Consider the following 16377-nt stretch of genomic DNA (forward strand, 5'->3'; position numbering starts at 1 on the left):
AAGTGTCCCGACCTGAAACGTCAACTTTCCTGCTCCTCTGATGCTGCCTGGCCTGCTGTGTTCCTCCAGCTCCATGCTGTGTTGTCTCCTGTTTTGCTGGTGTTAGTTGAAGGATATGTTCTACTCCCCTCACCCGAGGTGTGGTGACCCCCAGGTAAAACCACCACCAGTTCCATCGCGTGCTCTCTCTCTGTCTCTCGATCTCGATCTCGATCTCGATCTCTCTCTCTCTTTCTTTCGTTCTTTCTGTCTTTATCGCTGTCTCTTTCTGTCTGGCTACCTGACCTTAGGTAAAGATTGTACCTTGACCTTTTTCACTTAAAGTACTTCATTGCTTGACAAACACTTGATGGAATTATGGCCAAAATTAGCCTGTGCTTAGTAATCCCAAGGGATCTGTTATGCCCATCTGAAGGAGCAGATGGGGTCTCAATGTGAAGACAACACCTCATAACAGTGCGGCAATCCCTCCATATTGCATTGGAGTATCAGCTGGGCTTTTCTGTTCTCCCAGATCTTGCAAGTGTGTTATCCTTTTTGACAGCGTTTCTGTATCTCTTTATTGTTCAGCACTTATTTCTTGAAAATGTTCCCACTTAGCACAAGCGGCTGCATTCTGGTTCCTCACTGGGGCCACCCATTGCGTCTTGTTGCTGGGTGAAGCATGGTGATTCATGACAAATGTAGGACATTGAAAGCTGTTTCTGTAAGGATGTCGGAAGCTGGAATTAATTCATGATGGGCTGAGAGCTTTTGGCTGAATTAAGAATTAAGCTTGTCAAGTCTCTGTCGAGAAGGAAGAAAGCAGGACATGGTCCAGATACAAAGGACAGAGGATTATTTGAGTGAAGGATATGCAAACAAAGTTTTCATGTTGTCACCAGTGCTTGTTGGGCCATGCTCTGGTTGATTGTGCGTTGTCTGTCTGTGGGGTCAGTGTTGATATGTGGTGTTGCGTGTTTTTATACCTTTAAACAAAAACTACTTGGAAGTCATGTTTGTAAGTGACTGTATATTTGCAAACTTCAGTTTACAGCTTCTGCCTTGAAGCATTCAGGAGATGACCAGAGCTACAGTGACCTCTTTGATTAACTTCGGTCCAAAAGGATTATCCCAGGCTTTATTCCTTACCTAATCTCGAGTTATTTTTAACCTGTTTTATCATCTTTGCTTGTTTTTGGTAAGGGTACATAGATTGTGATGCAAAGGGTATTTTTTTTTTTGGCACATTGTGAAATGAACCAGAGACTCTGTGTTGCCCATCAATGTTCTCCTGTCTTGATTTCAGTTTCATAAGTAGGTGATGATTATTGCATTTCTGGGTGACCAGCCACTGGGATCTTGTGTTTGTGATCCTTCACTGCCACCAATTCTCCTTTCTATTTTTCTAATCCAACCTGTTCAGACAGGTCAAGATGCACCTCTGGAGCAGGTGGCACTTGAACCTGAGTGTTCTGGCCCAGAGGTGGTGACACTACCACTTCAACACAAGAGCTCTGTGGAGCAGTCAACAGATTTTGGATAGGGATGGGATTCAAACTCACGCCTGCAGAGATCATTAGTTTAGCAGTCCATCACCTGAACCTCTCAGCTACCCTATCACGACTTCTTTAAAAAAAAAACCCGAAAGAACTGTGGATTCTGTAAATCAGGAACAAAAACAGAAGTTGCTGGAAAAGCTCAACAGGTCTGGCAGCAAGTGTGGAGGAAATAAGAGTTAATGTTTTGGGTCTGGTTTCTGAGGAAGGGACACCGGACCCAAAACATTAACACTGTTTTTTCTTTCATAGATGCTGCCAGCACTGCTAAGCTTTTCCAGTGATTTTTTTTTTTTTGGCTGTGTCAATGGCCTGTCTAATTGTGTTGGAGGATAGACCAGTATAATGCCTTGAAAGCTTTTACAGCATGGAAAAAGGTCTTTCAGCTCATTCTGTCCACCCAGTTCATCAAACATCCATCTGTTTCTAATCCCATTTTCCAGCACGTGGCCCATAGCCTTGTATGCTAGGGTGCTTCAAGTGCTCGTATAAATATCTTTAGGGATCCCCCATCCACTACCCTTTAGGTAGTGAGTACCAGATCCATACAATCCTCTGGGTAAAAGAAAATCTTCAAGTTCCCTCTAAATCTTCTGTTCCTTGCCTTAAAACTCTGACCTCTGGTTATTCTTCCCCTGACTAAAGGGAAAGGTTTCTCCCTATCTGTGCTGTCTCTGTCCCTCGGCCTTCTCTGCTCTAAGGAAAACAACACCAGGGTATCTAGACTCTAATAAGACGAGAAGATTGTTTTGGGATAAATTATACCTTGCGATAGCAATAGGTACAATTAATATCACAACTTAAGCACATTTCCAACTATCAGGAGCCAGGTATGTCACATCTGTCTCCATCAGGATCTTGTGCAAGACTAACTTTTTTCCTAAGACTGTGTGACATCGTTAGATTGGGTGGAGCTCGATACAGCTCAGTGTTAACTCTTGATTATCTTATTCGGTGTTGAGTGGTAAAATACTGCATGCTAAAAGTAAGACTTTCAGTATTTAGTGTCTTAGCAAATCTTGGGATGTTCGAAAGCGTTTTACAGTCAATGAAGGTCTTTTTGAGATGTCAGAAGTCACATGACATCAGATTATTGTCCAACAGGTTTATTTGAAATCATAAGCTTTCAAAGTGCTGCTCCTTTGTCAAGTGGAGGGAAGTGCACTTTTTTGAAGTGTAGTCACTGTTTTGATAAAGTGGTGACTGTATGTGTGGAGTTTGTACGTTGTCCCTGAAACTATATTGGTTTCCTCTGGGTGCTCCGGTTTCCTGCCACAGTCCAAAGATGAATCAGAGATAGTAGGAACTGCAGATGCTGGAGAATCCGAGACAACAAGGTGCAGGGCTGGATGAACACAGCAGGCAAAGCAGCATCATATTTAGCCTTTCTGCTCCTATGATGCTGCTTGGCCTGCTGTGTTCATCCAGCCCTGCACCTTGTTGTCACAGTCCAAAGATGTGCAGGTTAGATGGATTGGAGGTGCTAAATTACCCTGTAGTGTGCAGGTGAGGTGGGTTAACTGTAGTAATGTTACAGAGAAGAGGTTAAATGAAAGAAAATCCCTGATATTCACTTGAAAAGTAACAAGTAACAATTTATTTACTTAACCCTAACAGTGAACAAATTAACAGAACTACAAATAAACTGAACAATTCTCCCCACCTCCTAATTATTACCAAACTGTACAAAATTCTACTGGTTCAAATAAACACAAGTCCCACTTGTATAACCCAAGCAGTAAGAAAAAAAAACTAAGACTTAGAGTCTCAGAGTCCACACAGAATTTGTCTTCCAGAATTCTCTGCCTTCTCCATTGTCTCTCAAATCATAAATGCCTTTCTTCCGCTGATCCTGTTGTTAGGGATGCTTTCTGCGTGAAGAATCTTAGCTAGAAGTGCTATGGTACCTTTTATGGATAAGGCGGTGTTTTCTTCAAGAGTTTAGCGAATTCTTGTGAGGGCTAGGTGCTTATTTCTTAGATGGTGGTTTGCTCTCACACCAATTCCAAAAGCCCTCTCCTTATATACCTTGGATGACATATCAATTTTCTTACAATAATATTGGTCCAAGGTTGTCAAAAACCATTGGATTTGAATTCAATTGGCTTTCAATTGCAAAGTGCTTGGTTTATATTAATTAGCTGATTCCAGTTGGTTGCCAAATATTTAAACAAGCCTAAGGTTTATAATCACACAGCCAATTGATACATGTTTCAATTTTAGAACTGTCTGTACCTGTTCAGCTGCTTACACACACACTTTTGTTTAAATCTCCAAGCTTAGAAAAACGCATCACTTCTTAAAGGGACTACGCACTCTTTCCCCCCCCTTACTGTTTTTACAAATAAATTCTAGCTTCCTGCCTTCCAATTCACAATTACTACACACAACTTTGTAACAGTAATCATAGAATGGATTCCCTACAGCATGAAAGCAGGCCATTCAGCCCATTGAGTCTACACCGATCCTCCAGACCCACCCCACTATCCTATTCCTGTAACCCTGTATTTCCCAAAGCTATTCCATCAAGCCTGCACTTCCTAGGACACTGTGTGGACAATTTTAGCATGGCCAATCAAGGTAATCTTCGGGAGGAAACCAGAGCACCCAGAGGAAACCCACGCAGACACAGGGAGAATGTGCAAACTCCACACAGACTGTCACCCGAGGCTCAAATTGAACCCCAGGGCCCTGGTGCAGTGAGGCAGCAGTGCTAACCATTGAGCTACCATGCAGCCCTGTAAGCGTGGAGTTAAGGGTTGGAGAATTGGTGCAGACCCGACTTGTCCAAATGGCCTCGATCTGCACTATTGAGAATCTATGATTTTATGAAAGATTGTCATCAATTTGCATACAACAAGCTGCCTCAAACAGCAGTGTAATCATGGTTGTCTTGTGTTGTTGGTTTGTTGGGGGATAAATATTAATCGCGATAGTGAGGAGAACACTCATTCTCTTCCTCAAAATGGGATAGTTTAGAACTATTTGATTGGCAGGACCCTAGGTCAAGATCACACCCGAACAATAACATCTGTGAGAGTGAGGTGTCTTCACAGTGGTATGTCCTTGCTTCTCTTCAATAGCTATGCAAGTGCATACCATTGGGTTAGTCACTGGTTAGTGATCTGAAGTGGGAGCAACTGGGCTTGCACTAGAGCCAATCCATCACTGTCTCATTCACATCAGTCCAGCGAGGCGAGAGGTTCAAGAATGATTGTGTTGATACAAGTTGAGCATTTTTTTCAGCCCTTGAAAGAGAAGAGATTTGCTTCTTAACAAACGAGAATGCAATTGAGACCTGTTTCTGTTTTTGTTGATGGGTGCTGCCTTTTCTGTTGTTCCTGAAAATTAAGCTTTGTTCGACACAGTGTGGAGCTGGAGGAACACCGCAGGTCAGGCAGCATCAGAGGAGCAGGAAAGTCGAAGTTTTGGGTTCACACCCTTCATCAGGACTGGGGTGGGGGAAGGGAGGTCAGAAAAACATAGAGGGAAGGAGGTGGGGCTGGAGAAGGTAGGTGGGATAGTGGAAGATGGATGCAGGTATGGGGTTGTGGAGATGGGTAATGGAAAGGGTGGATCAGATAGATGAGAAAGAAAATGGACAGGTTGTGTCGGGTCAGGGAGGCTGGGATGAGAGGCAGGGTTGAACGTGAGATGAGGCCAGGAGCGGGGAGATTTTGAACCTGATGAATTCTATTTTGAGGCCATCAGGCTAGAAGCTCCTGAGGCAGAATATGAGGTGTTGTTCCTCCGGCTTATGCGTGGCGTCATTGTCACGCTGGAGGAGGCCCAAGGTGGGCATGTCGACAAGGAAGTGGGAGGGGGAGTTAAAGTGGTTGGGAACTGGAAGGTGCTGTTGCTTATAGTGTACAGAGCACAGATGCTCTGCAAAACGGTCCCCAAGTCTGCGTTTGGGCTCACTGATGTAGAGGAGACCACATCGGGAGGATCGGATACAGTAGGCCAGGTTGGAGGAAGTACAGGTGAACCCCTGTCAGATTTGAAAAGATTGTTTGGGGCCTTTGACAGAGGTGAGGAGGGAGGTGTAGGGGCAGGTGTAGCACCTCCTGTGGTTGCAGGGAAAGGTGCCAGGTGCGGTGGGGTTGGTGGGGAGTGTGGAGCAGACGAGGGATTTGCGGAGTGCGTGGTCCCTATGGAAGGCAGATAGGGTTGGGGAGGGAAATATTTCTTTGGTGGTGGGCTCAAATTGCAGGTGGCGGAAGTGGCAGAGGATAATGCGTTGGATGCGGAGGTTGGTGGGATGATATGTGAGGACAAGGGGGGATTCTGTCTGTATTTTTGTTGGGGGGAAGGGGTTTGAGGGCAGAAGTGCGGGAAACGCAAGAGATGCGGTTATGAATCATTGGAGGGGAGAAGTTACGGTCCTTGAAATATAAGGATATCTGGGATGTCCGGGAGAGGAACACTCCATCTTGGGAGTAGATGTGGTGGAGAATTGGGAGTATGGGGTCACATTCTTGCAGGAGGGTGGGTGAGAGGAGGTGTAGTCAAGGTAGATGTGGGAGTCAGTGGGCTTGAAATAGATGTCAGTTTCGAGGCGGTCACCAGAGCTGGAGAGGTCCAGGAAGGAGAGAGAGGTATCGGAGGTGGTCCAGGTAAATTTGAGGTTAGGGTGAAAGGTGTTAGTAAAGTTGATGAACTGTTCAAGCTCCTAATGGGAGCATGAGGTAGCACTGATACAGTCATCAATGTAGCGGAAGAAGAAGTGAGGGATGGTGCCAGGTTGAAGATTGTGATTCTGTGCATTTCAAACCGAACCTCATTGTGAACAGTTTGGAGTGCATCTCAATGGGCATTTAGTATTGGAGGTACAAGCTATCATTGCTCTGACAATATCTCAGAGACTCTGTCTTTTTTGCAACATGGTAGCATTAAGGATTGCAATACCAAGGCCCTAATCAAATTAAAGGACTGTGAGAAACTGGAAGGGTTAAACATTTGAATTTTCCTATAGTGTGTGGGAGATCTTGTAATGAAACGACTCATGTCACACCCAACTGGAGAGATCATTCACCCAATCGTCTGTCAATAACAATATCCAAGAGCTACTGGGTGAGCGATGGTGAGCGTCTTTCCCTCTCATTGACCTTGACACTGCTGGCTGTCCAATGTAAGGCTAACAGCTTCTGGGTCCTAAAGCCCACTGGTCAAGACCTTCTCGCCACTGGATTCTGTTGTTCAAAGCCACTCCCTTACCAGCCATCTGTGCTTCTGATTGCCCCAGATGGGGCAATTGGAGGCAAAACCCTACCATCCAGCAGGCAGGTCACTATGGAGCCCAGTTGGGGAAACTAGCCAACTTTTTTCCCTGTCAGTTGATCAGGGAGATGGTGAGTCAAGGTTCTTATGTGGCCATTAATTGACCACTTAAGGACCTTTCCCAGTCTTGACAAGTTGAGAAAGTTGCCCATGGACCTTCCTGCCTACCACTTAGTTGGTGAGGTGGCATGAAATGGGTGAGTTTCTCTCCAGTGCCAAATCACCCAACTATTGCCCCCTCTTGCCAACTCCCCGGAGGGAGCACTTACTCCTTCTGTTCCTATGCTCTCAAAGGGCAAAACATTTGACAACCAGTAAGAACAAGAGGCCCTTTTGTGTTACGGAAATGGATCCCGTGGAAAATGTACCTTCTCCAACCTTGCTTTTAAATAGAAAACAAAAGTGTGATCTTGTAGCTTGTGTGAGCTGTTGTTGCTGGTTGGAGATTGGGAGGGTGAAGGTGAGCTTGAGAACTCTTTAAAGTAAGGTAATCAGGAGGGACTGAAATGAAATAAGCAGTGAGGAAGCCTCATATGTTGGTGCCAAGGGAGCAGGCAGGGTCACAGAGTGGCAATCGATAATCTCCCTAACAATCCACTATCCTGCCGCTCTAGAAAGTAGGACAGTTCACTGTTGTCCATGGAAATGGGGAGGAGGAGGGGTAGGGGTGGATTAAAAGAAATGATTTGTTCGAATTGTTTGGAAACTAAAAAACCTTTCGCCCACTTTCAGCCACTATGGATAGCTGGTTGACTAAGTTAATAGTGAGCTATTTATTTAATTATTCATATCTTCTCTTTGGAATTGCCAGTTGTGGGATACAGTGAGTAAAGGAGCAGTTATAATTAAGATGACATAATAGTGGTCACTAAAAGAATTGACAGCACAGACGAAAGCCACACGTGTGCTGTTTATGCTCTAAATGAGCCTTCTCCCATCCTGCCATTAACATTAACTCTGCTTTATCTCTACAAAGATGCTGCCAGACCTGCTGAGTTTCTCCAGCAATTTCCTTTGTTTTTGTCTCTGATTTCCAGCATCCGCAGTTCTTTGTTTTTATTTACGATCCACCTGTTTGGCCGTGATTTGTCTGCTTATTCTAATGTTTAAAGGTGGAGGCCATGGCTTTTTAAGAATTATCACTGATTAATCCAGAGACCCAGGTAATATTCTGGGGACCCGGTTCAAATCCTGCCATGGCAGATGGTGGAATTTGAATTCAATTAAAAAAATCTGGAATTACGAGTCTAATGATGACCATGAATCCACTGTCAATTGTTGAGAAAAACACATCTGGTTCACTTTACAGAAGGAAACTGGCATCCTTACCTGGTCTGGATTACATGTGACTCTCTAGATCCATAGCAACGTGGTTGACTCTTAACAGCTCTCTAGGATGGGCAAATATTGGTCTTGCCAATGGTGCCCTCATCCTGTGAATGAATTTAAAAAAAAACAAATCTAATTGGGGCTCTTAAAAATCAATATCTCTCTTCTTCCCTTTCTCCTAGTAATGCTTTAAATGTATGTACATGCAAACTCTGACATTTGATATTTTTTTCGCATTCCCAGGGGTCTTCAAGATCCAAGTACCAGAAGTCCCTGTCGTTGCCATCTTTGGGAAAGACATCACCCTGAACTGTTCCTTTACCACCAATGCCACCTTTTCCCTGGGTGACCTCACTGTCATCTGGCAGCTCACAGAGACTCGGAAGATGGTGCACAACTATCCGATCCAGCAGGACCAGTTGGCAGACACCTTTGCGAACAGGACGGCTCTGTTCACTGAAGAGCTGGAAAAGGGGAATGCTTCTTTGCTGTTGAGGCGTGTCCGGATTGAGGACGAGGGCAGCTTCACCTGCTTTGTGAGAATTAAAAGTCACCAGAGTGCTTCCATCATGCTCCGACTGGCTGGTATGAGGACACGAGATTGTGCCCACAGCAGTGGCTCCCAGTCTGATATTACTTTCACTGAAGCATATCCTCCCTACTTACTACATATAATTCCCTTATGATAAATAATAATATTCTATTATCCTTCCTAATTGCTTATTGTACCCCCTGTGTACTAACATTTTGCGATTCATGCGCAAGGACACCCGAATCCCTCTGTATCTAAGCTCTGCAGTCTCCCAGCATAATCTTTTTTGCATTCTACACACCAAAATGGACAAATTCACATTTTTTTACACATTGTACTTCCTTTTCCAGCTCTTCAGCCACTCACTTATCTGTAACTTTTTACATCCTCATTCTGTCCTCTTTGCACCTGCTTTCCTGCATATCTTTGTCATCAGCAAATTTGGCAACAATACCCTCTGTCCCAACATCTAATTGTTTATATATTTGTGACTAGTTGAGGTCCCAGCTCTAATATCTATGGTACATCATCTATGACATTTTGTGAAGCCTCTAAAAGACCTATGTATGCCTCCTTGCTGTGTCCTGTTAGCCAGTTAACTTTCTATCCTTGACAACCTACTACCCAATACACCATGAGCTTTCATTTTCTACAATAGCCTTTGATGTGGTGACTTACTAAATGCCTGCTAGAAATCTAAATATAGTGCATCTACCAGTTCCTCTTTATCCACATTATGTAATATTTTTCCCCATAGATTGTTAGCATAACTTCCCTTTCACAAAACCATGTTGACTCTGCCTGATTACCTTGAACTTATCCAAGTGTCCTGCTATAACTTCTTTGATAATCGCTTTTAACATGTCTCTATGACAGTCATTAAGCAACCTGGCTTGTCATTTCCTGCTTTCTGTCTCCATCCACTTTTCTGATTGAAGGAGTTATATCCATCATCTTCCAAATGGGGTCATCCCTGAATCAAGGAGGTTTTGGAAAATTAAAACCAATGCATCACCATTTCAGTAGGAACCTGGTACAGAGTTGGGCTGATCTCATGGAGCTGCTCCCTCACTGAGCATAGATAGCACATTGTGGGCAGAATTAGTTAGAGCAATATCAAATAGGGAGGATACAGGGAATCATATGAAGTAGACCAGCTAATATGAGGTGATAGAATTTATGGAATAGTCTTCCAAGAAGATAACAGTAGAGTTTGATATATTTCTGATTACCAAATATTGTTATATATAGTCTGAACTGTAATAAACAATGTTGTAAAGAGGCCTAAGTCTGAAAGCATTTTCTGTCTTATAGCCCTGACTATCTTTGAGCCAAATGCATGAATGTGGGCATAAAACCACATGACAAATGTAAAGGGGGCCGACAGTAATGTGGAGTTGAGATCACAACGAGGTCAGCCATGACTTTATTGAATGGCGAAGCAGCCTTGAAAGTCCAAATGGCATAATCCAACTCCTACAGCCTACAGTCCTACAGCTCCTCTACAGCCGTATGTCTCTGTAACTATTTGTCTTGCACTCATTAACACAGCAGTGTTCAACAGTGCCAGATTTTGAAATGTGGAATTCTCGTTTTTGTTTTGTTAAGTGAAATGTCAAAGTTAGCAAAACTGAGATAAGAAACGGTATGAACATTACATAGTGATCTTTGGGCTTGTCAGCACCTGGGAAATCTAACTGACCAAATGGCTGCAGAGACATTGACGAAGTTGTAATGTTCTTTTGGAGTGAAACATGTTGACTGGTTGAGAGTATTTGCTTTAATTGTACTTCTGTCGTTTCAGCTTCTTACTCCAAACCCAACTTGCACTTGGAACCCAACAAGAATCTCAAGCCTGGCGATGAGGTGGCCATTACTTGCCACTCTTCTGGAGGTTACCCCCAGGCTACAGTGCAGTGGCATGATGGGAAAGGGAGCAACATCACTGAGAATGTCACCACTTCGCAGGTAGCCAATGAGGAGGGTCTGTTTGACGTCCGCAGTGTGATCAGGGTGATACTGGAGCCCAACAGCACGTACAGTTGCATGGTGAGGAATGAGCTGCTGAATGAGGAGACCCAAGCCTTGGCAACCATTACAGGTCAGTCGCATGTTGTTATTCCGACTTGCGGATTTGAAGCCTGCAAAATATAATAGAGCATTGTAACAGCGCAACTTGCACAGCATTCATTCCAATTACTGTGAACTGCCTCAAAGGACTTCTGAAGTGTCTGAAACATCTGTTCATTCATTCTGCTCTGCAGTGAACCAGCTGAAAATCACTCAACATCACAATAGGATATCAGGAAAACATGTTTAGAAATTTTGATGGGCAATTTTCTTTTCTTTTTAGTGGGGAGAGTGGGGGAACATACACTGTTTCCAATTTTGTAGCCATTTAAGCCCATTGCGAACATGGAAAATGATGACACTGTGGCAGAAGCCTTGCAGTACCTGGATGAGTGAGCTTAGCAAATATTATTTCTTCAAATCAAACCTGTTTTTCATTTACAGCTGGTTACAATTTTCTTTAACTTCTGTGAAGGCTAACGTGGTGGATCTCCTATAATGGAGCTGGATCAATTTACTTAGATAGGGTAAATAAGGAGGAACTGTCTGACAGGCAAGTGATAGAGTTATGGAGTCATACAGCATGGCAACAGTCCCTTCCGTCCAACCAGTCCATGCTGAACTTAATCCCAAACTAAACTAGTCCCACCTGCCTGCTCCTGACCCTATCCCTCCAAACGTTTCCTATTCATGGACTTATGCAAATAAGTGTTGTAATTGTACCTACATTCACCACTTCCTCAGGAAGTTCATTCCACATGCGAACCATCCTCTGTATAAAAAAAATTACCTATCATGGATTTTTTTAAAATCTCTCTCCTCTCAGCTTAAAAAATGTACCCACTGGTCTTGAAATCCCTCATCCTAGGGAAAAGACAACTACCATTAACTCTATCTATACCTGTATTATTTTATAAGTCCCAGCCTATCCAGCCTGTCTTTATAAATCAAACCTTCCATACCCGGCAACATCCTGGTAAATCTCTTTTGAACCCTCTCCAGCTTAATAATACCCTTCCTATAACTGGGCGACCAGAACTGGACAAGTTGGTAACTGGAGCACGCAAGTTTTTAGATCGGTTTTTTGTGGACTGAGTTGATATGATCTGAAAATTCACTGCCTGAAAGCAAGGTGGGGGTAATGGAAGCAGATTTAATACAGCTTCCAAAATGGAATATTTGGAATGGAAACTTTGGAAAGTAATGGTGTAATGACCAGGGAGTGAGACCAATTAAATAGCTGGACAGAAGAGCCAACATAGGCATAGTGAGCTTAATGACCTCCAATGCTGTATTATTCTGTATTAAATGATAAGGGTGGATATCTTTACAATTCAGAATAAACCCCTCATCACAAGTCTCTCTCATGCATTTGAGTCAATGACTGAAGAACTGAAGAGATTTTGCAACTGAATACAGTTAAATCTGCCTTAATTTAACAATTGGAAACTTTTAACCAGTAATCTGCCACAAAAGAAATTATACAAACAGCTCAATGTTTGTTGAGAAATGTGATTCTCTTCAATTAATTGAATTCTGAAAATAACATTTAGCTTTGTCCATTAAAAGTAATTTAACTAAGTAATCGAATTAGATTAGAACAAAGAAGGAATTTAAAGCCTTATTTAAAACGCAATTAAATAAGAGGATTGCTTTGCAGTGTGTTAGTTCTGACCTTGTCAGTTTAATGTTAATTTGAAGGATTGACAGACTTAACCTTCAGGTTCAGTTGTCCATCACTCATCTTGTCCTTAAGTTAGGAGGACAAGGCTGTATATGTGCCCATTATTGGTTAAGCGCACGACCTCTCTGACATTAAATGTCATTGACTTAGCAAATATTAAATAAGTGAAGCTGACAGTGATATATTCACATTTGCATTGTGATAAACTTGAATTTGAATGAAGGCTTTACCAAACCTGTCCCAGAAGTCACCTTTCAGTTGAAGGTACAATTCAGTTTCTGTTGTTATTTGTCAATAAACATGGGGTTCAACAGCCAAAGAAGTGGAGATATGTGTTTTATTTCGTAAGATGTGGCTATCACTGGCAAGACAAACATAGGTTGCTCATTTCTTAAATGCCTTGCTGCGGGTCTGGAGTTACATATAGGCCACACCAGGTAAGGATGGCAGATTTCCTTCCTTAAAGAACGTTAGTGAACCAGATGGGTTTTTGTAACAGTCAATAGCTTCATGGACATCACTGAGACTGGCTTTCAGTTACAAATTTTTGATTTGTCAATTCAGTTTATGAATTAATGGATTTCAAATTGATTCAAACTTCAGTCCCCACAGCCTCTGTCTGGACTGCTGGTTCACTTCTATTCCCATTACAGCACTGTCTCCCCATATACATATTGGAATTTAAAGAGCAAATGCATCTAAAGAGCATTTGAACATGGGGTGAACACTCTCTGATTGGTTTTTCTCTGGATCCCATACATAGTAGAATGAAATAATGCATGATAAATCACCCCACCCACCCCACCACTCCTGAGGTCGACCTGTCAATCAGCATATGCAGAGGGCAGTGAGGATAGGTTTTAAGAGTTGTCGGTCACACTGTCATATTGGATTCCAAGAGTGAAATGTGAAAGAGTATCCAAGGAATCAAAGCTTAGTCCTGCAGAAAACCACCCCTGGTACCTAGAAGAGGCCATAAAACTCCAAGGTGTCTTACCCACCTTCAGTGTTTTCATACCATCTGTCTTTCAAACATGGAAGATCTTGCTTTAAACGTGAGCGAAGAACCTTTCCGCCTCGTTGATTTGCTTTCATTGTGGAAGGGTTTGGAGCTAAGCTTTGGGAACTGGTATGTCACCCCCATGTCACTCGTCACTTGCACATTATTACAGCTGTAAGATTCAATTACAGAGATGTGAATCCTTCACAGTTCAAAATTTTTGTTGATACTCGAATGATGGAGTTCAGGATGCAAAAATGAAAGTAAAAGTTAAAGCAAAAGAGTGGCTGAATGGATAGCACTGCTGCCTCGCAGCGCCAGGGATCTGGGTTTGATTCCAGCCTGTGTAGAGTTTGCATGTTCTTCCGTGGGTTTCCTCCTGGTGCTCCTGTTTCCTCCTGCAGTCCAAAGTTGTGCAGGTTATGTGGATTGTCCATGCTAAATTGTCCATCATGTCCAGACTAAGTGAATTACCTATTGGAAATGCAGCGTTGCAGGGATAGGGTGGGGTGGGGCTGGGTGGGATGGTCTTCGGAGGGTTAGTGCAGACCTGATGGGCTGCATGGCTATTTTCTGCAGTGTAGGGATTCTATAATTCTAAAAGCAGAAAATGCTGGAAATGCTCAACAAATCAGGCAGCAACTGAAATAAAACTCTTGTTAATGAGTTACTCAACATTAAACGACTGTTGACATTCATCTTTTTTTTTGCAATGAAGTTCATTGGTGCGCAAGTTCTTTTTTCGGTTCTGTTGTTAGATCAACTGTTTTGAACTGCAACATATCCATTTTTATGACCCAGATTATCATTTTTCTTTGCCATGGATTTTTAAGGTTGCAGCCTAATAATTCAAAGTGACTGCCCTGAGGGTGACCAGAGAAGGTTACAGCTGCTCAACTCATTATCTCACACTGGAAGTTGCCTTAGAGATGAAGGGGAAAATTTCCAGCCTGATCATTGAAACATTCAATTAGAGATGCCATTGTCTTACATCTTTCTAGCAAGGTTGTCAGCCAGAACAGTGTGCACTTCAATAGAGATTGAAGTTGTAGCTGTGTGGGAGTTAGTTATCATTGTAATGTGCCATCACATGCTGACTGACTGAGAGATTCCCTGAAGACTGGCGTCTTGCTGTTGTGCAAATGTTCAAAAGTCTATTTTTACAGAACTGTAGGGTTTCTTTGCTAGCTATCATGTGTTACTGGCATTGTAAACACAGTGGGAAGATTCCCTCTGTCTGACCTGCTTTTGATTAGCAGTGGTCAACATGCAAAAGTTTTTGTTTTGTTTTGTTGTGTGCTAGCTCCATGATACCACTAACTTACAGCAGCCAGAGGAGCCTTCCTCCTCCAGTAACAGATGGAACAGAAATTCTTCCTTTTTATAAGAGCAGATTTCATTGAGTGAATGCTGCTGGTTGTGAACTAGCTTTGCATTTTGAGAAATTACAGATCTGGCAAGATTGAATTCAACGAGGTTTGCTGGGAAAGGCAGCACACATCCCCAGCACCAGTTCCAAAAATTCAAATTTGCTCATATCCGATATGGTAAACCAAAATAAAACACACATTTGGTCCCAGCTGCCCCAGTTATGAGCATCTACTCTAGGAAGGCTTGAGAAACAGGTGTTGCTGCCCTTGATCTTTTAGATGGGGATCATTGAAAGCTTGTGAAGTGTCCTAAGAGGTCTACAGCACAGAAAGGGGCCCAACAAGGCCACACTAGTCAAAAACAAGCTCATAACCATTCCAATCACATTTTCGAGTATTTGGCCCATAGCCTTGTATGCTTGGCACATTGGAATATTTAAATGTTAGGAGGGTTTCTGCCTCTATCGCCCTTAGAATTACCTGAAGAGTTTGGTAGATTGTGACTAATATGTTGCAGCCACTTTGCATCAGTGGTGGAGATGATGGATATTGCAAAGAAGTGGCTGTGCTTATATTAAGCTGGCTTCTTCCTCATTTTTATCTCCCTGAGCTTTGGAGATCCAGTGAAATAGATAGTATTCCACTGCTCTCTGGCCATACACTTTGTAATTTGTGGAGAGCTTTTGGGAGTCGAAAGGTGAGCCACTTGCTGCAAAATGCACACAGTGCTCATGTAGCTCTAACAGTAATATAACTGGCCCAGTCATGGCATTTATGGTGAGTCAGCAAGGTTTTTCAGAGCCTCCACATTATGAAGTCCTAATTCTCCTGTTTCTCTGGCATGTTTCATTGTGCCAAAGCTTCTGATTACACAGCCGAGCATAAGTGTGTGAGGAGGTGGTGAAGGAAATTGTCAAACAAGCCACCGTGAAGTTTAACACACAGGCTGTTCATAACTCCTACGTTTGTGAAATGATGAGATGAGAACTTACAGACTGCTCGTGTTTATTGCCTTTATCATTTATCATTGGAAAGATTGGATTTGAGTGCTGGCTGCATTCTGCTTCACATGTCAAACCAAACCAAACAGAAGCCGAAATTTGAGTGTATTTGATGAGAGAAATATGATCCTGTGGTGATTGTAATAAGGTCAGCCAATGGACATCATGGAATGAGTTCCCCAATTGGGGCTGTTAATCTGGTCCAATCAGGGAGATCTGCCTGACATGAAAAGATTGAATTAATGTTTCGGGTCTGGTGACCCTCCCTCAGAACCAGGAAGGGTCACTCCACCTGAAACGTTAACTCTGATTTCTCTCTGCCGATGCTGCCAGACCTGCTGAGCTTTTCCAGCAATTTCTGTTTTCATTTCTGATTTCCAGCATCTGCAGTTCTTTTGGTTTCTAATAAGATTGGGTGTCAGGGGTACTGGCACTCTCATGTCTGACCCTGTATGAGGCAGCACTATAGTCAAGGACTGTTCTTGTGTAAATACAGGGTGACTTTGTGACAAGATATCGGCCTCTAAAGACTTATTTCCGATCTCTGGCCCAATTTTTACAGGATCCACTTTA

At 42.9% G+C, this 16377-nt stretch overlaps 1 protein-coding gene across 1 annotated transcript in view; it reads left to right on the forward strand.

Moving 5' to 3' along the window:
- The window catches only part of LOC109935430 (CD276 antigen-like), a 244887-nt gene that overhangs the window by 46093 nt on the left and 182417 nt on the right, over nucleotides 1-16377 (forward strand). The window contains exons 2-3 of the mRNA XM_048617131.1: nucleotides 8391-8732; nucleotides 10484-10780. Of these exons, the coding sequence (XP_048473088.1) occupies nucleotides 8391-8732; nucleotides 10484-10780 (639 nt within the window). The remainder of the gene's footprint in view (nucleotides 1-8390; nucleotides 8733-10483; nucleotides 10781-16377) is intronic.

This window comes from Rhincodon typus, chromosome 36 (genome assembly GCF_021869965.1).
Source record: "Rhincodon typus isolate 14 chromosome 36, sRhiTyp1.1, whole genome shotgun sequence".
Classification (NCBI taxonomy): domain Eukaryota; kingdom Metazoa; phylum Chordata; class Chondrichthyes; order Orectolobiformes; family Rhincodontidae; genus Rhincodon; species Rhincodon typus.